A 26638-nucleotide genomic window follows, 5' to 3' on the forward strand; every position below is an offset into this window, starting at 1 on the left:
ATAAGCTCGCAGTTCAGTATTTGTTAATGCTGATCCAAGTTACACTAAAACAGTGCAGAGTAAACAAATTCCTGCATGGTGGTACAGTTATTACCAATACCAGTTGCTCTAGGAGGGCAAAGTTGAAGAGACTTCATCAAGATGGAAGATCTTACTGAATTCACTTTGAAAACTGACTTCTACTTTTAAAAACTTGGGGCTTTTTAGGAACAGATGTTAACATTTTTGCACTGTACATTTCTCATTTGGTAAAGTTCAACCTTATACGGATGAAGTTCAACCACAGTGGCACTGCTCTCAAATACAGATTTTTTGTGAGTTTAATGCTAAATGGGTAAGGGAGAGAGATTTTACAGATATGTTCGTAAGGATTTAACTTAATTCAACTCCTTATGAAAACTCAGAAAATCAATTTGAAAGACCAAGCTCGAAATAAAAAGAAATGCAAGGAACCAGGCTGAAGTAGCTGTCTTGTGCAAGCAACAGTTGTAATTCTCCTGCACGCTCCTACAGGTGGACTAGACTATTAACACCCATGCAAATATGCTTGGAATGTTAAAACCAAAGTACTGACCTCACTCACATTCTTCTTTGAAAAGAAAACGTTGGGGAGCATAGACAGAATGTAAGTCTCCAATGCTGTACTGCAAAGAACTGGCATCGTGGTGTTAAAGAGCCTTTTAATTTATTTTATGCTCCACCATCTCTTTTAGTAAGTGAATACCTAATATATAAAAGCACCAGAAAGAAACCAGCAAGGAAAGAAATGATGGAGAAAAAAGTGTATATAAAGGTCTAGCAAGGCTTTTTGTGAGTAGCTCTTGACTACTAGATAGCATGATGGGTAAGACTATTTCAGTCTATTTCAAGTATGAATTGCCTCATTTTACACAAAGACTGTGGAAAGAACAAAGAGTCTTAATGAAGAGATGTTTTGACTGCAGATCAGCAATGGCTCCATTGTTATATGTTTAAATGACATAGACCAAACTGTGGACATTGTATGGCACTGTCAGCACAAGCCAAGTGGTAGGATGGTTGAGTAAGAAATAATGGTGCAGTGTTAGAAAAGGCTGGCAAAAAGAAATCCAGAATATGCAGACTTCATGCAGTGATGAAATCACAAGTTTTGCATGCTACATCTCATATACGTATAACTAAACTAAAGGGTCTGATTAAATAGCCCGGTAACACATTCCAATCAGAGACTAGGAAATTGCAGTCTATTAAATCAGACAGTGGAAAATGAGGTAAAAATCTCTGATGAGCTGCTACATAATCATGAGATCATGTTATTAGATAATTGTAAATGTAAGCAATGAAAATGTCTACAAAAGTACTGCAGTTTCCACACGCAAGAGACATAAAACCACATGAACACGTAATTTTACTTTCACTTGGCTAGAGACAATTGGCAATATTCCCTTTTTCACTAACATCAGTCATTTCTTTTTGGAAGTTTTACCAAAAGAAGCCCACAGTTAACTTACGTGTTATATATACTCTGACAAGGAACAGCAAACAACAGTGAATATCGGAATATATTCTATTACACAACATTCTGTGATCCAAGCCCAGAGGCTTATTAAAGGTGTTTTGTTTTGTCTTAAATAAATGGCGTGCAACACCTCAATTTAGTTGGATGGTAACCTGACTCCCTGGCATCTATTCATGCCTTCAATAGTATGAGTTAAAGGAATGTGAATGACAAAAGTTTCTTTCTGCAAATCTTTGAGATTTTGAGACTTGATTTCAATCGGAATGCAAATGGAAATTTTTGCTAACATACATTTTAAAAAATTGTTCTGGGTCAATCAAAATGTTACGCTTCAATCATGCCTTTGATGTTGTACTACATTACAAGATATAATTCAACATCAATCCAGAAGGAAGAAATTGAACCGTATTGCCAAATTTATCTTTTTCTTGGTTATTTTTCCAAAATAAATTTGCACTAGAGCACACGTTTTCATGTGGTCTTCTGATAGAAGCCACCTAGTATTACCGAATATGGTTCCAGCAAAGTTTCTGTGGGCAGTACTAACACCTACTATAGCTCTGTCTGCTGACCTGTCCATGGAATATAAACCACATCCATCAGGAAGCTCTACAGGCCAGCAAAGTAAGTAAAGGAGATTAAGGCAGTATCACTGGCTCTAATCAATCACTGTCCAACTCCAGCACTAGCATCAGTTCTTCCAGTACTTGTGGAAAGACTTCATGGTTCATAATGCAGACCGTCAGGAACAGAAAGATGTTGCCAAATCATCTGCCTTCTAACTCATTTCTCATTTTTTTTCTACAAAATTACAAGCACCACGTGAAACTGTATATGAAAGCAACTATGCTACTCCTCCCTTTCAGCAACACATGAATAATTACACACATAATAGAAAATTAGATTTCTTCCTATTTAGTGATCTGATATGCAATCTCATTGGCAGAAAGTGACTAAAAGCCAAAGACAGAGATGGAGCATAATTTAGAAGGTGGAGTTCCAGAAATGATTTATCCTGTGTGCAAAACCGTCCTCTCATTCTCAGCCCTTACTCATGTGAGATCAAGAATGAGCATTACAAGAAAAAGATGGTCAAGAACAAGACGGTATGAAATATTCAGTAACATCAGATATCAAAGAATAATTAAAAATCTCAGTAGCCACTGTGATTTTACACAAACCTTCTACTGATTGTTTTGGGGGATCTTTTTTATCTTAGCATTTTATACTTTCTGTGTAGGTACACGTGTGAGTGCAGGGACACAGAGTACAAATAGAGACCAAAAGTATTTCAGCCTATAAATACATTGTCTAGGAAGCCGAGGTTTAGCCTCGGAGGAAGGAAGAGGAAGGAGACAGTGAAGAACTGGAATACAACAAGCAGAAAACAGACTGGGAAGCAAAATGTAGCCATGACTTGGTGGCCACATGAATAAAGTCAAATACTTGTGCTTCTCCTTAGCGCAATAGGGAGGGCACTGAAGATGAACTAAGGTGAAATGGATACGGACAGGAACAAGGTCCTGCTATTGCAGACAACATCTGACAGAAATAACTAGCACTTATTAAAGTGGTAAGAAAATTACAAATTTTTCATTATAAATTTTATGGACTCCATGTAACATATGCTCTTCCAAACCTCCAGTTTCTTTTTCCATCTAAATAGACATTACAAACTACACAAGGACAACAAGTGAACACGCGAGGCGTTAGGGAAGAGGCATCTGGCCAGTTCCCATCTGTCAGATAACTGTCACTTACAATCACCATTTTCATCTGATTTTTTTCATATTTTATTTTGATCCAACAGTAAACTTTGCTTGTATTGAATTCTAGGAGAATTATGCTGTTCGACGTACAGTGGCAATTTTATGCTATTATACTTTTTTTTGATGTGCAGTAAAAACTTCCTAAATAACGTACTTCAGCTTTGGTTAAAGCCAGCCAGAGATCCGTACGCTCTCTCACAGCGTGATGAGACAATTGGACTGAACCAAAATGCGTGGTTTCTTTGCCATTATGAGCTACTTGTTTTACGGCTGTCTCATTCTCTCCCTTTAAAATACTGTCACGTGTTCAGAGTGCAAGGACTATATCTAGTCTTATGCCATGTAAGTGTCTGTCTGATAAATGACAAAAATACTCTATTTACAGGAGGAAAACTCAAAAATGGCAATGGAATTCTGGTAAAACTGGTTCAGCTACTTTTTCTAGGGGGTGTGGTAAGAGCCTATTGAAAAATTAAAGCCTGACCCGTCTATACTGTCTTAGAATATGGCAATGGCTTTCTATGGCATAAAATTATATAATCTTAGCAAAAATACATTTGGTGGTTTTAAAACAACTGAGGTGTGAGGGAAGAACATCGTTAAAAGAAGTCAAAGGTGCTGAGCCGTTTTCTTGAAAAACAAATAATGAAAAAGACCGCAGACAGTATACCAGAAAGCTACCATAAAATGGCAAACTTGTGTGGAAAAGATGGTAGATTTTACATTCCTTGCTCAGAATACCAATGAAGTAAATACATTAAAGAAAAGACCATGGACCTACTCTCTAAATATAACCTTTACCCCTGTAGGGTCAGTGAGTTAAGGTATTAAGATACTAGCAGTTCAAAAAAATACGACTCCTGCTTTGGCGAGTGGGTAGGTATATGACTAATACAAAGGCAGTTGAAACAAAAACATTATGAAGAGGAGCTATAAAAAGACCAAATAAGAAGAAAAGAACAAACCAGAACATTTTCTAACACTGGCTAAAATTACTTCTGCAGCACTGCTGTAGTACATATGTTAACTTCAAATCAGTTATTAACTTCTAGCTGTATTTCACTACCTTTTTCCCCACTCAGCTCCAAAGTGGGGATAATCCTTCATAATTAGAGAACATCATTAACACTAGTGTCTAAAGAACACAAAATAATTAAGAACACCATTTACTCAAAAAGCTTCTAACACTATAAATGCCTTAAACCTACAAGGTGCAGTCTCACAGCTAGTAAAATCAAGTATCACAGGAAAAAAAAAGTACAAAACAACAGCAAAAATGTTTTTCTAGGAGGGCTAGAAAAACATGGGGCTTTTCTTCCCTTCCTGTAGCCCCAAGCAACATTTGTAAACTCAGTCTACAAGAATCACACAGAAACGACGGATATTTTGGTATTTTAATTGCAGAGAGAAAGCACAGAATAAAAATGCGCTGTAAATATGTGAAAATGAAGTCCTCAGAAATACATGTACCAGAAACTTCATGTTTTGTGAAACACAAAAAAGAATCTTTGGTAACTGATTGACCACCACATTACCCATGAATTTTTTCAACACTGTCACCAGTATTTTTGTTCTGAAAATGATAATTTAGAACACCTTATGCTTCATTCAGATATTGCGAGTATCCTTCTACTGTTATCAATACTCTAGATGACTGACTATGTAATTACTATACTGGAATGGTTATCAATTACCCCCACTGAGCTTACAGAAGTAGGAATACACTTTTTTTACTGTTCTTTGACATATTTCTTTTAACACAAAATAAACCTAGGAACAGTCATCGGACTAGCAAAGTATGAAAACAGTATTTTCGGTTCTTCAGCAAATAGCTTATCAAATAAGCGCAGTGCAGACAGCACTTGCAACAGGGCCTGTGAAATCCATAGCAAAGACAAATCACCTTCATCTTCCAAATAATACCCAGATCAGGGAACCGCACACCCCTTACTACTGTTTGCTCTGAAACAGATAGTGATGAAATTCCTGCTAAGCAGTAAAGCACCTTTCCAGAAGAATGAAGTAGCCTGTTTACAGATTAGCACACGAACTCAAAGATGATTAAAATGACATGCTCATGTTGTTTCTCAAGGAAAAAAAACTTAAAACTTTTCAACTCAGTACTCTTAAGTACATATCTTGGTACACATCAGACTGCATTAATCTTGCAATATTTTGGACACGTATAAGTACAGACAAGTGAGTTTTTTCTCTCAACCCCCCTCCCTTACAGTCAATGGAGAGAAATAAGCACTTTGAGGGCACAATTTATCCTATCCGAAAATAAGTATTTAAGACAAGTGTGACTCATCTGACCTATTTGTGTTGACTAAATGGATTCTAGACAACTAGCTCAAATATAGGTATCTACATTGTGGAGGATGTCTGAATCTGGGGAGACAAATCCTACCCATTGTGCTATCATTTTAAAACAGTACAGTCCTTATCAAGGTGACATGGGTCTGCTAAAATTCAATGGCACAGTATGGATGAACCTAGCTTCATTTCTAATCTGAACACCGTTCCAACAAATAGCAATTAGATAGAAAGCATACAGCCACTAATGTTATTTCTGTACCCTGAAAACAACCAAAGTTTGAAACAAAAGAGGAAGAGACTAGAAATCTAATCCTGTGTTGTATAATGAACTCTGGCTATGTGGATGTACCAGATGTCATTCAACTTTACAGCACAGACTGCTACCCCAGAAGCGGAGGAATACAGCAAATGTCACAAAATGTTTTTCAAAACCATTCTCTTCACACCAATATTTGAAAATTCTCTGCTGATAATTTCTCTAACAATTTATTCCCAGATATTGCAAGAAAATGAATTCTGTGAAGAAAATAAAAGAAGGTGCTGCATGAATAAATGACTGATTGAATCTTAGATCTACATAAAAAATACCTAGACCCTCAGATAACAAAGCATACTCCAGGGGAGTTCTCATTCAAGAAGTTTATCAAAATTTAGTGTATGTAAGATCAGAGCTTATCTCCTACCCCACTGCTTAACCTTAACTTTGATATGAACTAAGACATCTGAGTTGTCATCTTACATGTAACATTGCTTTCCTAGTGCCTACTGATTCCAAAGATTCACTCTGATTCATCAAATTATGATATGGGTGGACGGTTTGCAGCAATTTTTTTTTAGGCTATCGATTGTCTTTCACCTTTCTGAAAATCTGTAAGCCTACTACTTGCCTAATGAAAAAAACATTAATTCATTAGATATGTAGGCAAATATCTGAAAAATTATCCCAGCACTTTACACCCTATACTGACAAAAAAGATCAAACAAAATGACTGCATTTCCTATGTAAACCTGTATCGTAATGTGATGTTAAGCAACTTATCATATGGCCTATGTAGTTTCTTTTTATTTATATGAAATTAATTATTTCTAAAGATGCTCTCTCCTTGGAGCTGCCATACAATTACACTAGTATTTATACTGTGTGGCAAAGGTTGGCAAATGTTTATTTTTTAATGACAAATCACTTACGGTCTCAGAACAAAGCTATATCATGGTCACTGCACTTACAAGATACTGCACTATGGTTTCTCAACATGTCACATTAATCATGGAATCTGGCTGCTGTCTCAAGAAATGATATTTAAAGTCTTGATAACTAAGACGTTAACAACCTTTGCCACTGTGCATATTTTTATTTAAACTGTGCTCCTACCTAATCACTCTACCAATTCAGAAAAATCTTGTTGTTTTCCACCAATGTTTTCCACTTGAAAACCAATAATAACCCTCAATTCTACATCTCTTTCCTTTTGAATAAGCTTTAAAAAGCATTGAGATGTGTTGAGATCATCAACATCCCCAAACAGTAATTCTAAGAAATGTGGCATTTACCTATTTTACTCATAGGAAAACTGTGTTACCTTTAAAAATATATTCCTCAATATCTTACGCACCTAGGGCTGGAATGGGGATGTTTTATTCTCCAGGACCTACTTTAACTATATAATAATCCTTCTGCAGCTTGTCTTTTCTCAACACACCACATTTACATCATCTTTTTCCCATGCCTCTGACAGCAGATTAAAGCCTATCAAGTTTACCAGCTAAGAAATCAGTATTTTTCTTGTTTATGATTATAATGTATACCGATAATTATAAGAATCACTACTTAACAACAAACAGAGAGTGAATTACACAGAACTAACACTGTAGACTACTGTGCTTCCCACCTTCTTACCACTGTGCTGTCACGAAATAGCTGTCAGGTACGGGTATTCTTCCAGCTAATCTTTGGAGCCCTTCTCATTTCCCAGACACTTTTGACATAAAGAAACCACACATGCCTCTGACCACCAGTTCCCATCCTAAACTTTGCAGTTTGACTTCACTGTATCATGTTTTTCTTCTCAATTCTCAAATTTGCTCTTTGAAAACACTGACTTGAATTCTGATGTAAGTTAAAAATCATAACCATTTGAGCCTATATCATTGTCTCCAGCAAGCCCTGTAACTCCCATGGAGTTTACTAAAAAAGTCTCAGCAGTATTAACTTTCACTGTTTTTTTTAATATTGCTCATTGCTAGTGAAAATTATTCATTACTATAGCTGTTCGTAGCAGTTATCTTCTTTCTGGTGAATGTAAGTCTGCCAAATGTACACAACTCCAACAGCCTCTTTACAGCAATATTACAGAGACCTCTATAATCTGTATCAGTATTCTGAAACAGATCGTTAGAGCTATCCCAACAAAAACTCCACTTCAAAATGATGTTAGCACAAACTCATCTTCCATTAGCCACACCAGCAGTTTTTACCCTAATAGCCTATCACGTTCCTAACATCTTCTCTCAGCACAGAAGTTCTGTTTACTTGTACTTCCGTTAATCCTATGCTTGATAAACAGTAACTACTTTTGGTTTTCTGAATTTTCTCAAGCCACAGGACCGCTGATTCCTATTAAATGTACGGCTACAGAAAACACAGCATATCACAGCCATTTCTAAAATCGTATTACACCAGAATCACGCATTTTTAAAATCATGTTGAGGACAGGTGAGGTTACAGGGACTTTACAGTTTCTTTGGTCACTGAACTTTGTTATTTAAGGAAATTAAATATTCCCGTTATCGGGATGAAGTTATTTTGAAGCTTCAGAACAAAAAAATGCAAGCAAGTCTAGTGCATATTCAGATACTGAGTTAACTTCTGCTGCTTTGCCTACTAGTGTTTTGGCAAATTCTAAATTTCTAATCTGTAAATCACTTAAACAAAACTGAGTTGTTTTGTAGTAGTACCATCATGTCTCTACCATGTAGCTTTACCAGAATAGTTTCACCTAATACTTTTCCTGCCTCATAGCAGATGGTTGTTTAATTTGATCATTGTAGCATTCCTTAAACTGAATTCTACCTGCACTTTTTTACAGGATTTTTGAGAAGTTTATTTGGTGGAACAAAGTGGCAAAGAATTGTGCTTGCTTCTGAAGTCACAGAATGAACAGAATAAATATGAGACCATTCACCTTCTTAAAATGTCACTGTATATACATACTATGCCATTTCTGCACCACACACTTTCAGGGAAACTCAAATAATCTACTTTTTTTTAAGGACAGCGGTATTACCTCAGGTGCCTCTGTTCCTAAATTTGGTAACAGAATTAGTAATGAACATCTACATTTAAACATTAGCAGTGGTCTTAACACTATTAACCTCCCAATGAAGCAGGAAATGTGGGGCTGCTAGCATTCAAATCTGAAAATGTTGGGTACATAATAGATTTTCTGGGGTGTCCTGGTTTTGGCTGGGATAGAGTTAGTTTCCTTTCTAGTAGCTGGTATAGTGTTATGTTTTGGGTTCACTATGAGAAGAATGTTGATAACACACTGATGTTTTCAGTTGTTGCCAAGTAATGTTTAGACTAAGCCAAGGATTTTTCAGCTTCTCATGCCCAGCCAGCAAGAAGGCTGGAGGGGCACAAGAAGTTGGGAGGGGACACAGCCAGGACAGCCGACCCAAACTGGCCAAAGGGATATTCCATGCCATGTGACGTCATGTCCAGTATATAAGCTGGGGGGAGTTGGCCTGGGGGGATTGCTGCTCAGGAACTAACTGGGCATCAGTTGGCAAGCGGTGAGCAACTGCATTGTGCATCACTTGTTTTGTATATTCTAATCCTATTATTATTGTTATTATTGTCATTTTATTATTGTTGTTATTAGCATTATTAGTTTCTTCCTTTCTGTTCTACTAAACTGTTCTTATCTCAACCCATGAGTTTTACCTTCTCCCCCCCCCCCCGATTCTCTTCCCCATCCCCCTGGGGGGGGGGGGAGTGGGTGAGTGGCTGCGTGGTGCTTAGTTACTGGCTGAGGTTAAACAATGAGATGGGGATAGATGTACTGTGGATGAAATAAAAGCCTTACCACATGTGTTAGCTTTGAATGTTATACAGGTCCATGTCTTCCCTACTAATTCCTCTCTTCTTTAAGGTTCTGCGTAGTTTGCGCTGTTGGTATTTGTAGTTCTAGTTTGATATACAGTCATCTATATATTGATATATACTAACCTGCTCCTCCCTCGGAATGAAGCTACTCTTTCAACATTACCTGTCAACAGTCGTGACAGGAGTCAGCCCATCATCCTGGGGACCGATTCCCCTCTCACCTGCATTAGTTGCACCTAGCAAAAATTCCACTCAAATTTAAAATAAGGTTCAGGCCAATTGCACACAGCCTGTGATTCCAAGGGCCCACCTGGATCTCACCTTTACCAGTGCAGCTACCCATTCTTAGTACCAGTGCAACCACCCTGACACACACAGGACGCAGGATCAGAATCCAGCAAGCAGAACCTACATTCCTAGAAATCATTCCCCAATTCAACCCAGAAGATCCCTCCACTCTAAAGAATTTCGGAGTTAATTTATAAACAAGAAATACATCTGCGCAGGCCATTTATATTCTGACAGTATACAAGCTACTAACACAATGCCTTTTTCCTCTCATCTTTAAACTGCTCAGAGACAGCCTCCTCACCCTAAAGATTTCCTTTACAGTTAATTGGTCACTAATCACCACAGATCTCCTCCTAAGCAAAGCATGAAACTTTTCAGTTGTCATGAATTAATGCTGCAGGCTAACAGCTGTCACAGCAGCTTTAAGGTTGGTTTATCAATGGTGATGCTAAAGAAAGTATAACATACTTTATGTAACTTTATAACATACATAAACATAACAGGTAATTAATCTGGAGACCCTATCCAGGATCCAAGCCAGAGGCGAGAGTGAAATCTATCTCAAAGTTGAAAATGACTGCAAAGATTACCTCTGCAAGATACAACTTGATGAAATACATACCTATTTATACTGCTGTTACAGCTGATGATAATATTTTTACAATTAATAAAACCTGGCCAAGAAATCAGTATCTAAAAAAATATACTCCATACTTTTGTAAACCCTAAGAAAAGGTCATTCCTAGATCAGACAGATCACAGTATTTACCTTTTTTGTGCTACTGTCAGATGATGGGAAGGGAAGAGAAGGAGAGACAAAAGACATCATCTGAACAGATGAGTCTCTCAACTTACACAGTAGAGAGGAAGGAGTGGAGTGGGAGAGCTCAGACTCAAGCGAATGACTCTCTGAGTTTGCATTTTTCGTGGACTTGCCCGCTGAATTGATGGAAAGAAACACAACATATGAACAAACAAAGATGAAGAGGTAGAGTGTGATCAGAGTCCTCAGCAGGCACCGGCAGCAGGAGCGGCCGCTGGGGCACGGCAAGGGTGGTGACCAGTGAGATGAAGAAGCAATGGAAGAGGAGGAGTGGTGGGTGGAACATAACCTCTCCATGTCACCCTCCTTTGTGAGAGCTGTATGAGGGTCAAGCAGATGTGAAGGAAGAAAAAGAGAAGGCCAAAAGAAAAATAACGATAATTTAATTACAAGCAACAAGAACTTATAAAATCTTTGAGCACACAAACAATGTCAATGATGTACTTTTGGGAGGCAGTGTGGGTGCCAAAGAACAGTTGTAAAGGTTGTAGCCATAAATGACTCTGTTCAGATGCCAGCGCAGATTTATCCCTCTATTCAGGACCAAGATATCCAGGGTTTTGAAAGAGCTTTTATAAAAATGTTCTTAGAAATTTAAAGATTTTTCTTCAGGGAAGTATGTTCCAAATGGATTAGTTTAAATTGGTTTCCTTCTACTGTTAAACAAAATAAAAACAACAGGTATAAAATGAAATAAATTAGCAAAATAGACGAAAATACATGCCTCCTGAATGGTGAATGTTTTGAAGTGATCTACAGATGTATTAAGTAGCACAGATTAGCCAGAATTTACCTAATCTACACTCAGCAATTTTTCCCATCGGGAATCATCATTCTTACTAGTGCTTTCATTAATTCATTTCCAGGGGCAAAAAAATATCATGAGAAACCTAGGTTTCCTGACCATGATAAATTTAACAACTCAGCTTTATAAGTCTGTGTGCACTGCTGGCAAAAATAACGATGGTATTCTACAGCATTACTGAAAAAAACCTATCAATCTCATATCAAAGAGATGCTGCCAAAGAGTTCCAGCCTCATTACTACAGGAAGGAGAAATCCCACAAGCAATCCCAGAAGAAGGCATTGCCTACAGTCCAGTTTTCAGTACGTTGTTTCCGTCCACTCCTGTCCTTATACTTAGGAGTGATCACCATCATGCAGATAAGCCCACGAGCAACGGTTAACGTCAGGAATTTATGTTAGCAAGGAACCTGAACTACAGCTTCAAGTAATTTCAGACTCAAATTCTATAATTGGCTTATTCCTTAAATTATTAAAGCTCACTGTTGTTTGTCAAGCACTTTTTCTAGTAAAAGAAGTATGTTCCAGTCCTAAAAGATGTACATGCATAAGCAAGACAGTTACAGACACTAAGATTTTCAATAAATAACAAATTAGAAGTCTGATTTTACTGTCCTCAAGTTAAAATACCTGCCTTCAGAAGTGAAAATAGGGTGAGATCCTGACATGAGAGGAGAATACTGTATGCATTCCTTGATAGATATGAGGTAAGAATATGTTCCTAAAGGCACGTTTGTGATAGCTGATATAAGACTTTTTTTAAGTGCTACCTTTCCTTAATGAATCGTAACATTTGTAATACTTTGTACAGACATCCACATGCACATACACTCCCACAGGGCACACAAAAACACAACTGTGCTGGAGATACTATATCCCACACAGCCTCACATGATTCATACAACCTTAACACAACCTTAAAGAGTCAAATCAATAAAAAGTAAGAAACCACTTGGTGCAGAGCTGAACATTTTAAATACGTGTGGGCTAGTAGTCTGCACAAAGGAAGGAACCCTGTACCTGTTTATGCAAACTATGCACAGTGTTAGAATAACAAGCAGAGGAATAAAATGCATAAATTGCACGTCTTTGCGAAGAAGAGTCATTCTCTGTGGGGTGTGGGTCATACTGCAATACTATAAAACATGTTCTAATACTACATTTCAGTTACAGAGTGGCATCCTCATTTCCCTTCTCCTTCACAGGAAGGAGAGAGCCTCTTCCCATGTTGTAGTCCATGCTGCGAAGAAAAGCAAAAAGATTTTTAAGGTCCTTTATCACCTAAGGTGGGAAACATTCCTTCTAGATCTCAAATTTGATGACAAACACCATCATGAGCATACACATAAGGACCCAGACAGTCAGTAATCTGAGAGAATTCTCTCTGCTTCCTCCAAAATGCATTCGTCCCTATCAGTATCTTATCTCCAGCTGCAGCCAGTTCCTGACAAGAGAACAGCTTTCTCACTGTTGTCATAGAAAATCTACATCCAGAAGTCAAGTTGGTGTAGGAGGAAAGTATCTTTCCTAAGTGCCTTGCTAAAGCATGAAGCTTGAGCTTATAATAGCTGTCAGGGTGGCAGGACTGCTATTCCCTGAATCATTCTAGAAATTAGACCCTAGGGGTGCTGTTAGCTTTCATTTATAATAAAACAATCTGAAAAGCAGCCTCTGGTGGAAAGACTGGAAGTGTGAGAGGAATACTAAAAAGTGAGAAACAAGCAAGCTTGCAAGCAATTAATAACAGGGAGATTATAGTTGTTTTTTAAATAAACAGAAAATGAAATCACAATACACTGGAATAAAATGTGCACCTGGTGTCTGGTGAACACGGTAGCGGTACCGCCGGTTGTTAGGCCATGGACCTGATGCTGAAACAGCTGCATCAGTGTATGAGGTTATCGCGATCATTCCAGAACGTCAGCAGTTCAAACTGTCATTCTCGGTGGGGAGAAAGCATCCCACCTTCGCACCAAAGCAGGTGAAGAGCAATACAACACTACTCTGCCTCCTCTTCTGTAAGCACAGTTAACATCTTTCGGCTAGCTCCTCCTTCTGCAGCCTCCCGAAAATACCCAACACGACACTCTCTCTGGAGTGCAGCCTCAGCTCATCTTACTGGCTCATCCAATTTATGCCCTTTGTATCGCTATCGTGTAGCAACAGGTCAGGAAACGGAAAACTTCATCTGCCAAACATTTTACATCTGTCACTAAGCTACAGCAAAGAGGAGGACACAGCTACCATCTCGTGTCTCAGACGTGTGATTACTGCAAGATCCTCTTTTCTGTTTGGGGAATAAAGTGCATCGTGGCCATCCAATCTGCTCTGAACTGTGATACTACAGAATCATATAAAAGAATTAGGCAAAAAAATTTCATTGTTTTTTTCTTATAATCGTATTCCTGAGATACAATTCTGCGCGCTAAGCTTCAGACAGAATTTTATAAAAATCCTACTGTTATAACATCATGTTAAATCATCACACAGAGGCCCTATAATTAAATTATTCATTTCACGAGGTTAGTTGCTAAACTACACATAATGGTTTGAAGGAAGAAACGCAAAGTGTTATGAATAAAGATAAATTACACTGTATTTTCCTCTGCATCAGCTGCAGATACCTGTAATTGTTCTCCAAGCCATTACTTCGCATTAACTCAAACCACTATCACTAGGTTGTTATTTAAAGTGAGCGGGTACTGGCTGTTAATGCACCCAAGACCTTGCTCAAGAAGAGGTTAAATGATTCACTGAAACTTTGAGAACAAAGTGCTGACATCAGTGACTTAATTAGCGCTAACTGCACCTCACACAGCACTGTAAGTCACAATTTACAGCTGCGCTGCTACTAGCAGACAGAAAATCTTCTCTCCACCGAGGGAACACCAACTATGCAAAAGTAGAGAAAATTACCGCAGCACAGCAGACTGGAGATACTAGCCCGTATACCAGCTGAGCTCCTCAGCCTTTCCAAAAGCAGCGTGAAGAGCAGCAGCAGAAACAAGAGGCTGGGCTCTGCCACAGGCTTGCTCTGCTTTCCTGTGCAAGCCGGAGTTAAGCTGCCATGACTTAAATGCCTGATGAACCTCATATGAAGCATAATATAAAATCTGCATTTTCAACACCACGCTCCTTGGACAGCCACTACCAGCAGACTGTGCTTTCATGTTTACGCTATCAATTCATTACCCTGGCAATACTGGTATTTTCATCAAACATGCACAGCTCCTGTTCTACCAGTCAGAAACTAAGCACTAGATATTTTTGATACAATTCTAACTAATTTATGTTTGAACCTCTTTAAATTCTACAATGTTCCCATGCTCTTCAGAGGCCAGCAAAGCTCTTTAGCAGATTTACTTTGTATTTTAGGGCACAACTTTGCTAATACACGCTTTTAACAGCGACTTAGGCATTATACTACTTCCAACATAAAGCAAAGCCCATATTACAATGGTTTCGCCACATTTTATCTCTGGCTTGCGTTTCACCTGTACGTGTAACATTGTTCTTTTTTAAAAACCCTTTGTTTTAAAACACGATGTTATTAAAGTAAGGATGAGTAACATCACAGTATAATATTTAAAGGGGAAAAAATGGAAACAAAAACAATACCTGTGAAGTTACAGAACTAACTTTATAAAAAAATTATTGATTCTAGTTTTTTTTCAAGAATAAAAGAAGATTAAATAAGTGTATGGACAGAACAAAAGAGAAACATGAAAAAACACTGGCATCTGAACAGAATAAAAATTAAAACAGTGACATAAAACAGCAAACCCAAAACACAAATGCATGCTAAAGTACATAAACTAAGTAAGAGTTACAAAGCACTGAGTTACACATTTTTAATCTACTACTATTATTACTGGAACTAATATCTTAATTAATAAGCAGTAATTTTATTTTCTTCATTCCAAAACATCATGGCAAATGGTGTTTTGGGAAATGAAAAATCAAAGGTAAGTCTGAAACATCTCAAAAGTAATGCAGAAGAGGACAATATTTTTTAAACACGGAAAAATGGTATTCTCTCTTAAGATTCATTAGGAGTTTCTGTGTTTAATGACCTAATGAAACACATTCACGTAACTCATGTTATTGCTTCTCCAAACATTTCAAGCTCAAAATCATACCTTTCACATCCTCATCTTCAATGGTTGTATTGGAACTCTCTGTTGACTCCTGTTGGGAAGTAAATATATGCAGAATGTATAAAACAAGCCAAGCCGTATTTGCGTGCCTTTGAAAATTACAGTTAGTTACAGGTATCATGCAAACACTTGAAGCAGGGTGGGATGTAATTCACAAACAAATGGCCACACACTGATTAAGACGTTTCCACCTGAAACTGATGTCAAACATTGCCATTCTCTACAGTAGGGAACATAAATACATTTCCTGCTGTCTAATGCTTTTACTTCACAGGAATGTAATGGAAACTTTTTTCTTTAACATCCAACTGTACAAAGTCCATCTGAAACATTATATGAATTACCTCAGCCAAGTAGGAGAGCTTGCCATTTTAAGCTTAGTGATTAAACCAACTGTGCAAAATAAGTCATTCCACTCCTACTTTTGAATAGGCAGACTTCTGCATGCTACAATTTACAACTGTTTTTCTGCTCATATGACTGATGCAATGTATAATAAAACAAAGTATCCCAGTGATTTTAAGTATATTGGATCAGACTGTGTAATTTTTATACTGTTTCTGTGATCAAAAATTTTTTTTAAGGAGATGGGGAATTGATAAATAAATGACTTTGACAAACTAAGGTATGTTTGTAGTAGTATTCTTCAAACAACCGGTCATGTAGAGGAATGACTCATCTATCAGACAGTTTATACTTCAGCCACCACACTGTTAAAAAGGCAAGGACACTGTACCTCAGTCTTTCATGAATTACCAGAAACATGAAATATTATGGGCAAATTCAACAGGGCACTGTCAAACTGAATAGGTACACAGTTTTAGAAAGCTGGAAAGTTTTTAAACTTGATTTTTTTTGGTCTGTATATTTTCCTGAAAAGTAGAATCAATATATATATACTTATTGTTTTTTTCATTCACAAATCAATAGTAAAAAGGATAACTGGTCTATTTTTATCTGAGAGATAGAAGATAGGACTGGTATTGTATTCAACTCTTAAAAAGATTTTACAATTAAATCATAAAAGGTAGATTTGACAGTGCCCTTTATTCACTCTGTCCTTACAAGGCTGAGCCAAAGGAATGTTCAAAATGGTTAATGCATTACTCAGAACTTAAAAAACCAGAACGTATGTGCATCCATAAATAAAACCACATGAATTAATTCACACACACACAAAACTGAACAAGTCACCATGCTTTTCCTGAGCTGGCTGGTGTTAGACGTTTCACTCTACACAGATGTATCATGCTCTAATAACTTAAAATATTAGATAAAGTACTTATAAGTAAACAAAACCCCCACACAAATACAAGTTGTAAACACCATGCACAAGCTCACACGGCAGATGTAGCCTGTAATACTGAAGCATCCACTCCAGTTGCCATACTACAACGATCAGTCTTTCAGACAAATTTAGGAGTAACTCTCCACATGAAGTGGTTTGCTTGTTTGCTGTGACCTTTTGGGACATTGAGTATCTTAATTGCTAAGATTATATAATGAAGCCAAGTAGATGTAGTCATGCCAATATTTTATCTGGGTTTTCTGGTCTTTAGTGGACTTCAGCGATATAGATTAGACTAGTGTTCAAACACAGGCTGTTTGTTGCCTATGAGTTTAAACTCAGGGAGCTGAAAAAGTAGTAACATGAAAATAAAAGCTCTACGTTCGACAGAGGCGAGGTACATAAAGGAATGGGATATACAAGCACAATACACACCGTCAGCACTTTCATGCTTGAGAAACGTCTGCATGCGTTATTTTTTCACTCAGATTCAATCCTTCTCATATGAAATAACCACAAGTAGTTAAGACTAGATAAATGAAATGTCAATTCTTTAAGTCAACACTGTAAACAGTGAAATTTTTGTTGAAGAGTAAATTCTTTCCAGGAAACCTAGGAACATGTGTTATATGTAAATGATGATATTTCCTGGCCCTTTTCAAGTCCATGCATGAAAAAAACAAAACAAAACACATTTTAGGAATCAGCTGCCAAATGCAAACATCACAATACACAAGAAAAAGAAAAGAGCATGAAGAAAACGTATAAAAATCAAGACCTCGTTGTCACTTGAAATGTTAAAATTTTTTTGAAACTGCTCAGTGATGTTATGGAAAAAAAAACCCAAAGTCCTGTGCAAAAGACACGTCACAACGTGATGTATAAGCATGCTGAGAAACAGCAGATGGAATAAACTTAAATGACGTCTTTATCTAAGGTGACAACTGCACATAAAACTCGTCAGTATAATCTCACCACGCTCTGAGAACAGAGTTCTTTGGTTTTACTTAGACTGCAGCATTTTTGGCTGAAACGACAGACACACCACACTCCCCAAGCCTGGCTGCACAGGGTACTGAACTCTGCCAATTGCTTCAGAAGCTCAGCAATCAGCAGGACACGTGTAGCAGATGAACACACATGAAAACAGGCTCAAGAGACACCAGGTGGAACAAATGTAGGAATGAGATTTTCCTTGATAAATTCCTGGAATGGCCCTATTCTGCTGTGGAAGAGTGGATGAAATGTGTGGTGTGGAAAAGCAAAATGGAGTTGATTCTTTCTGAATACCTTATTTCCATCAGGGTTGTGGATTACTGTAGTTTGGGGCTCCTGAGCGAGAACAAAATAAAGAGAAAAACAGTTCCCATTGGTAAATACGTTCTCATTAGTGTGAGGGAGTGCAAGAAGAGCCAGCTCACAAATGCTGAACACTGACAAGAGCTAAAACAAATGTTAACTGTTGCCAGAGGGTGAAACTGGATGTCTCAAATACAGATTTCCTTAACAGCAAGCCAGCAAAAAAGACCACCTCACTTAATGCAGCAGCATGCAGAGACCTTATTCATGACCAATGTGTACAGGGCTTTGAAGCTCTGGAGACCTACAGAGGCTCTCTTTTGCACAAGGGCATACTAAATGTGTTGCGTGTTTTCCTGTCCAAGCCAGGCCAGACAAGAAGGCCAGAAAACACATCTTTTCTTTAAGCACGTTTGCTTGTATTAGGACTAAGTGATCAAATCAAATACAGATGAATCGGTAAGGATTAAGGACAAGATAACTAGCTCTAAACGCTACCATGTTTTGGAAGACGTAGGTTACTACCAATTGCTGCCCTGGCAGAGCAGCATAAAAGCAAGCGAAAGCGATCTTTGTGTCATTTTAAAGTGTAATTTCCCCAAATCCTCTTCCCTTAAAAAAAAAAAGACTGAAATGGCAGTTAGCCAGCATACTTTCAGCAAGGACTATTGTGCATGGCTATGTCTGGGAACAGACTGCCATATACTCAAGCATGAAAGCCGTCAACTGGTCCTTAGAAATTACATAGCAATGTATGCTTCAGTGCCAGTTGCACAAAAAAACTCAAGAGGAAAAATCTCTCCCAATGTGTGTGAATTATCCGCATTTTCAAAGCTATATATGCAGGCATAGCAGAAACAATACTTCACAAAATTAGGTACTTATGCACTGGCATTTATGTTTGTCAGCCCTCTGATACATGTATGCCTAAGGAATAGGAGCTACTAATAAAAGCAAGACTGCAATAGAAACATTCATGAACAGCACGCCAATTAGTAATATGTTCCTAACAGACCTTATTAATGAGTAATGTCTCCTGCAGATTTAAATGTAAGAGAAACAAGCAAAAATGCTTAGCACTAGATGCCTCTTGATCCCCGAGAAGACTTGCAAAGTCCTGCTGAGTTTTAGGAAATATGGAATGAAAATCTGAATAAGGTCTATTTTATGGTAGCCTAGCAATAATCCTGTTAGCTCTCCTCGACATCAATACTTATACTAAGACAGAGCAGAGAAAATAATAGAGCTGCCTTTTTTTTTTTTTCTTTTTTGTGCAAAAGGTTAGCATTAAAAAGATGGAAACAGTCATCAGGCAAAGAGCTAAGAGCAACATAAAGCGCATTCTATTCACTTTCTGGCACAGCATGCAAAAAATTCAACTACAGTTACAAAGGCTATGACTCTACCGCATCCAGCTTCCATGTAACTTTTTATATGAATAAACACGCTCTAATGGACTTCCTCACAAAAAAAAAGAAAGCATAATTCAAACAAAAAGTTTTTCCAAAACCTGTTTTTAGAAAGCAAACAGAGTAAATGCATGAAAAAGCAAAAAAGAAGGAAGAACAAACAGAAGACAGTCAAAAACTTCAAGATAGCATGAGAAGGAAGATTCCAGGTATACCAGCGCCGGGGTAGGAATATTTTCCTTGGGGCTGGTTACCACGTTCGTTTTGTTGTTTATCTGTAGGTATGCAGAAAATAGAAACAGACAGGCCTTAGAACTCGCGGTAGGCACCGTATCTATATCTCTCTGTATAGAACATCTATATACAGATATAGATATCTATATATAGATATAGATATGGAAATAAAGAATCACAGAAAGATGAACTTATGAACTTGAAAGAACACTAACAATAGGTCCGATAGCTAGCTTAGCTGCAACTCCTCCAAACATGCTAGCTACGGGCTTTCAGATGCACTATATGAAGGTCTATGTAAGGTATAGATGACTTCAGCTGTGACACTTAAAAAGAACAGAGCGCCTTTATGTAGCAGCTAATCACATATAAGAAAAATAAAGAATTAATATGGGTTTGAAGAAAGTCCTAAATAGCCATTACGATTTCTTGACAGGAGACAGTATTATTAATATGTGATTATTCATAGCTCTCCAGAAATCTACAGATTTGTTCTACTGGCTTCTGGGAACAGATTTGAATAAATATAACTTGATTCCAGATCTGAATAAATACAACTGATGCTCGAAAGAGACTGGTGCCCCTTTAGCTTTTTTGGTGTTATTTTAGACAAAAATAATTGGCAGCTGTGATTTTTTGCACTCTCAAGAATCCTGCAGTAACTGTGTATCAGCCTTTCAATTTTGGTACTATAACTTGAAAATGTAACATTTCACACTTTAGTTATCTGTAGTCTTACACCACAAATCAGTACGTATCTGCTTAGCTTTACATGTAGGTCATCACGTTAATTCTTAAGCTTAGAATAGTATTACACCTTCGCAAGACTTTTGGCTTTTACTTATACAAAATTTCAACTCAAATTAAACTGTTTAGCAATAAGTTTAAAGGTATCTGATTCTTTAAATCCATTTTTAAGATTCAGCTTTCATAAATACTGTGGTATGAAAAGAACAGAAATACTGAAAATAATGTACCGAGCCACTTTTTACATGCACTAAGAAGCAAGATTAAAGTATAGTAAAACTAGTTTGAAATATGTAAATTTTTTTTAACATTAATTAAGAAAAAGATATGAAGTACATTTTGGTCATGTCTAATTTTACAAGAGCAGTCCAAAGCGGCATGCAGAACTGGGTGTACAGATATATATTGCCTGGAAAGACTTTGATACAAAACAAAACAAAACAAAAATGTTCTATTGAAGCTTCTAGTCACAGTACTTAATAATAAATGTGCAAAATGAAGGAAAAAAAGTCCAAAATCATTTCATTAATGGATTTTTGTAAAAATGTAATGAACTTCTTCATTTAAATAAAACAAACTCTAGCTATTTTGGGGTCAAAACGTGGTATTTTTTCTTCTAAAAGAAAACCTTTCTAAACCAATTAGAAAATGGCGATATGCTAAGTAACATATATGAAAAGGCATAAAGAAAGAGGAAGTCCAAGAATAGTGGACCAAAGTGAGCTCTGTATGAAACATCTGACTTCTGATTTAAACTTCCCGATGACTCTGTAGTCTCAGATGAAGTATTCAGCTTCTCAGCATGCAGGCTAACATTTAAGTTTTGTCTGTGCCAAGGGCTCTGCTAAATTTGAGCCTTCAGAAGTTAGCACCACTGAGGAAAAATCACTGAACTTCAGGTCCTCAGCAGTTTTTGATGCTTATTTTAGCTTGGTACAGGTGTGGCGGCTGACTTGTTGATTGCAGGCATTAACCCTGCAGCTGAACTGAATCTTACTTAGGATATGTCTAGATTATGGAAATGTCAATAGGATTTGCATTAATTAATTACAGATTGCAAATTTCCTTATCTTAACCAGCTTTTAACTGGCTTTGAAGAACATAAAGCAGTCTCTTTAGTTAATGTCAGGGAACACTATTTTGACACTAAATGTTATTTAGTAGTATTTGTGATAGGAACCATTCTCCCATATAGAATAAATATAATTTTCTCTTATTTAAAATCAAAGTTCACAGTGCTTTACAGCAGGAGCATGAAAAACTTTTTTTTAACAATGATCTTTCTACAGAAATTGTCATTAAGAGAAAATACGGGTCATTATCGAGTTCCAAGTGTTTAGTTTATGCCCCAACCTGGCCTAGTTATTGTCAAATAAATTTCATTTATCTATTCACAATTACAGCCATAAGTTGCAGGGGTGTCTGAACTCAAGGCAGTGAGAGAATAAATACTTCTGTGCATACAGTCATTCATGGGGAGACATAAGTATTAGCACATATTTTATGTATCAACTAACTTCATTTGATATTTATGGGACCGTGAGATGGGCAAAACCTGAACTCCTTACTCAGGAAAAAACTTTTAAAAAACCCCAACCACTTTAGTAAATGAAAGTTCTACAGGAGAATTGTGAAATAGTGTGAACACATACAACGCTGCTTGACGGCATACCACATCTTCCAAAACAAGAGAAAAAACACATTATCAAGTTGTAGAACTGCAAGTTCACATTTTTATGACTGTAGTCATCAAGAGACTACAAATAAAAAGGCCCTAGCAAAAGGCAGATAGACATAAAGAAAAAACAGGAGGAAAGAAATTATGATTTCACCAGATTTCATACAGTCCTATTCAGTAGTAGCTTAATGCAAAAAATAAAGTGATATGCCAAACGAATGCTTGTTGTTCAATACATAATGAAAACAGGTTAATCAAATTTCAATTCCAATTTTGCCTGAGTAAGGAGAGCAGGCTTGGGTCCATACTCCCTTGGTGAAAGTCCTATAAAAATAAACAATATCCATTACAGCTACTGCTGAAAACTGCAGGAAATATATTCAAAACTTCTCAGTAAGACATCGAGAATACAACATTCATTAGTAAAAGCAGAAAGAGATAATGTAATTCAAAATACAGTTATTTCTTCTGTGTAAACAGAACTTGGTAAAACCCTCTGAAAGTTAAGAGAGAAAACAGCAATAAGCCTGTACAACTTCTCTCTCTCGTAGAACACATACGTGTGCTTTTATTAATGTATGAACACACATGGTGTATTTTGCATATATTTTTAACAGCAAAGGGAAATGATCCCAAAAGGAGTAAAATATTTTCATATGAATCAGTTATTCTAAAGTTGAATTGTGCTTAAGTGGTGACCTTCTATTTGTTGCAAAGAAGGAAAACTTTTATACTAATACATCTCTTGTCAAAAGCCACTCTCTTAGGTCTGACAGTAGTGCAAGACAGACACACACAAACGCTCCGAACAGCTGGGCATGACTGTAGAATCATTATTGGTCTTTCTTCAATATATTATAAAAATATTTTAGGAAACAAAACCTGCATCTTGGGACTTAATCTTTCACGTGGTACTTCTGTAACAAAAAGCTAAAGCACCCGTCACACTGGGGACACTAGAAATATCCCCACAGTACCTTTCCGGTGACCCTCATTTGGACACTGCAACCACTGATCCTCTGTCACTGAAATCTATGCTCACCCAAGATCAGACTATTTACCTGTATAACTACATGTCTGCTCAGACCTGACCAGCAGTTTTTGCTTTTCAAGGAGGGTTGTACTTCCCAGTGAAAGCTGTGGCTGAGGGCTATTTGCCTTCTCTCTTACCGGCAGCAGCAACAGAAGCTGGCTGGGACATCACAGCTGGTCATCATGAACATCTCAAAAGTCAGATTCAAAACCATAATAAACAGGAATAGAGTAAGCTGCTGTGTGGGATCACAGAGGCCAAATGAACGCAAGACTGTAGAGTAGGTTGAGGAGGAAGAAAAGCTATTGAGACCGACTGTCAGTTGGGACATCTTGTGACAAAGCCCTGAGCTGTGAAGGAAGTTAGCTGGGAAACTGTAGTATGGAAAGGCTGTGAAATTGCTTTTTTTACTCCTGAGCATTTAGCATGGCATCTTGGTCTACAGTGGCTCAATTAAAGCGATACTATTTCACTGTGCAATGTGGTTTGTGTTACATTTTATGGTATTAATGCTATTAGTTTTTAAAATAAGGAGGTTTTAAAAATTAATAGAAGGCTGTTATAAGATTACTATTTTGTTACTATTTTTATTTACTAAGGACAGCTGCATTGGCCAATGTTACATCTACTTTTTTGTTTTCATATGTCCCCAGGTTAAAAAAAAAAAAACAAAAAAAAAAACTTGCTTGAAAGAACTGCAGAACAATTCACTGTGGATGGCATGTAGCAACTGCAGGCTTAAAATTCACAAGGTTGTACTTTAAAGTCTTGCAGCTTCTCACAGTATGTTAACAAAACTAAATGCAACTGTTTGATTTCTGAGTGTGAACGTTTCACAGGAGGAAAAAAAAAATAAAAAAAAATCTGTCGATAAAGATCCTCACCATCATCTGAACACTCGAACTGGACTTCCTTTTCTGAATTGACCAGTCAGAGAGAAAGGAAAAGAAGAAAATGTGACTGGTTGGATTTGAAGTATCAATGCATGGAGTACAGTATATTTCCGTTTTGGTTTTTTGTTTGTTTGTTTGTTTATTTTTTTAAGAAAAAGACAGCTTAAGCTGTAGGAAGGGTGGAAAAATGCTATGGAGTATATAGTATCTCAGTAACGGAAATGACAAAACCAGACTTCCCCAGATGTAAATTTACTCCCTTTGCTCCACATGACCATGCAGACAAACAGCAGACACATCAAATGTGCTGAAAACCAAAGTATCAAATCCCAACAAGTGTAATTTAGGCAAAATTTTGGCAACAATTGTTTCCAATATTATAATCAAAACTGAGATATAACAAATACCATCGTAGACCTGTAGGAGGAATGATATTTAAAAAAGGAGAAGCTGGTCAGATAGAGTACGTAAAATTTATGTATTCCACAACGAAATATGTTAAGGGTTTTCCACAGGAATGATAGAATAGTACTAAATGTGTGCTTCTCCATATAACTAGGCTATCTACCACTTGGCAGCACGAAGCATTGAAATTGTAGCGTACTCACTTCATTTTAAGTCAGTCTCATGATTTTTTTCATAGGAAAAGTGTGCATATGTGGGAGAACAGGAACAAACATACTATGAATCTGGTATTTAAGTATACAATGTTTTGTTAAAGTAAAAAGTTAAGATTAAATAGAAAACTAAAATTCAGGTCAAAGACACACTTCTGAGTAAACACACAGAGCACAGAAGAATATCTTTTGAATCATATAATGAAAGCTTGAGGCACTTATTTTAGTCTTCAGGAGTCCTCTGAGAAAAGAAATAAAATATTTTTCATTGCTGAGTGATTTTTTTTTTCTGGCTGTTTTTCAAAGTATTTATCCAGAATGTTCATTTGTGAAGCATCTCTCCTCCTGCAGGATCTGGTGACGTGAGAATAGGAGCTCTAAATCATGTATGAAAGCTGCCAAAATGTTCCCTTCTTAGCAAGGTTTATTAGTCAGGATGAGCTGATTTGTTGAGATAGTAAACCCCTCAAGTTCTGCCAAATATAGCAAGTACATCTGGCAGAATACACCTCATGTGGAGCCAAGACTACCAGTAAACTTTTAGTCTTCCATGAAATCTAATGAAAAGTCAAGGGTAAACATGGAGGCAATAGAGCTGCAGATAAACAGTGATACCTAAAAAGCTAACATGCCCACCACTAAATCATTATTCATATTTATAAGCTAATTAATAACATTGAGTCATTAATTACACAATCATCCTTCAGTAAAATAGCAAGAAAAGCATTTTCTCCAGTAGTTTTCAATCTTCCACTTATTAAAATGCTTGGTTTTCAATATTTATTTCATTTTTTTTAAGCTTCGCCTACTAACTTTAATCACTTCAAATACACAGTAAGAAGGACTTGTTAACAAATTCTATAAAGGAAAGAAATAACAAGGATCAATTCTAAAAACTGGCAGAAGTTACAGATAGGTGGTGACTAATAAAACATATTTTAAAGCACGTGTTTAACCTACCTTAACTCCATCCGGCTTTTTCAGTAAACTCTTCGCTGCTGTAAAATGAGACAAATAATTTCAGTGTCAGGTGGTTAACACTGAGGTCAACCAGCTGCGCAGCAAACCCCCATTGCTTCCCAGCTGCAGATACATTTTCAGCTTTTATTTCCCCCTTTTGTTGCTCTGAGTATAGGAAACGAAATATTTAAGCAACTATGAACACTTCAGATTATAATTCATCTCTTTTTCCATTGATTAAAGCTGTAGGTTAACTTACTTATACAAGGAGAGACCTCCTTGGGTGGCATAGAGGAAATGGAAGCAGGGTGAGTGTAGAAGCAGCAGCTTTGGATACGTTCATTTTTTCAACTGCAGTATGTTTACAATTGATGATGGGGATAGTTTGATACGACTATGAAAAAGTACGGTTCTGATGGCACAGACTTTGATCAGGTGTTTGCAGAGCCCACTGGTACCTTAATGATGATATTGATATGACGGTGACATAAAAGTAACCAGTATCAGATCAATAAGGTACCTAAAGAGCCTAGTGAGGTACAATACTATCTATTCCACCTAATGAAAAGTAAAATGGGTTTTAAAAAAGCACCTCTGAGCAATGGTTCTTTGGGGATTTCCCACCATGACAGCACCAGTAACCTTGCGTGAAAGGTCAGGAAAGTTGCAAATAAGGAAGAACAATCTGCTAGTGAAATGGTGTTTTGGAGCAGT

At 37.1% G+C, this 26638-nt stretch overlaps 1 protein-coding gene across 3 annotated transcripts in view; it reads right to left on the reverse strand.

The window, feature by feature from the left end:
- CAMK2D (calcium/calmodulin-dependent protein kinase II delta) overlaps nt 1-26638 on the reverse strand; it is a 160117-nt gene that overhangs the window by 10152 nt on the left and 123327 nt on the right. For 2 of the 3 annotated variants that reach the window (XM_010575541.1, XM_010575543.1), the window contains exons 12-13: nt 25925-25962; nt 15749-15797 (exon numbers count right to left, since the gene is read on the reverse strand). In XM_010575541.1, coding sequence (XP_010573843.1) covers nt 15749-15797; nt 25925-25962 — 87 coding nt within the window. The remainder of the gene's footprint in view (nt 1-15748; nt 15798-25924; nt 25963-26638) is intronic. The other variant, XM_010575542.1, reaches the window with a different exon arrangement.

The sequence above is a fragment of the Haliaeetus leucocephalus genome, unplaced genomic scaffold, assembly GCF_000737465.1.
Source record: "Haliaeetus leucocephalus isolate CR32 unplaced genomic scaffold, Haliaeetus_leucocephalus-4.0 Scaffold484, whole genome shotgun sequence".
Taxonomy (NCBI): domain Eukaryota; kingdom Metazoa; phylum Chordata; class Aves; order Accipitriformes; family Accipitridae; genus Haliaeetus; species Haliaeetus leucocephalus.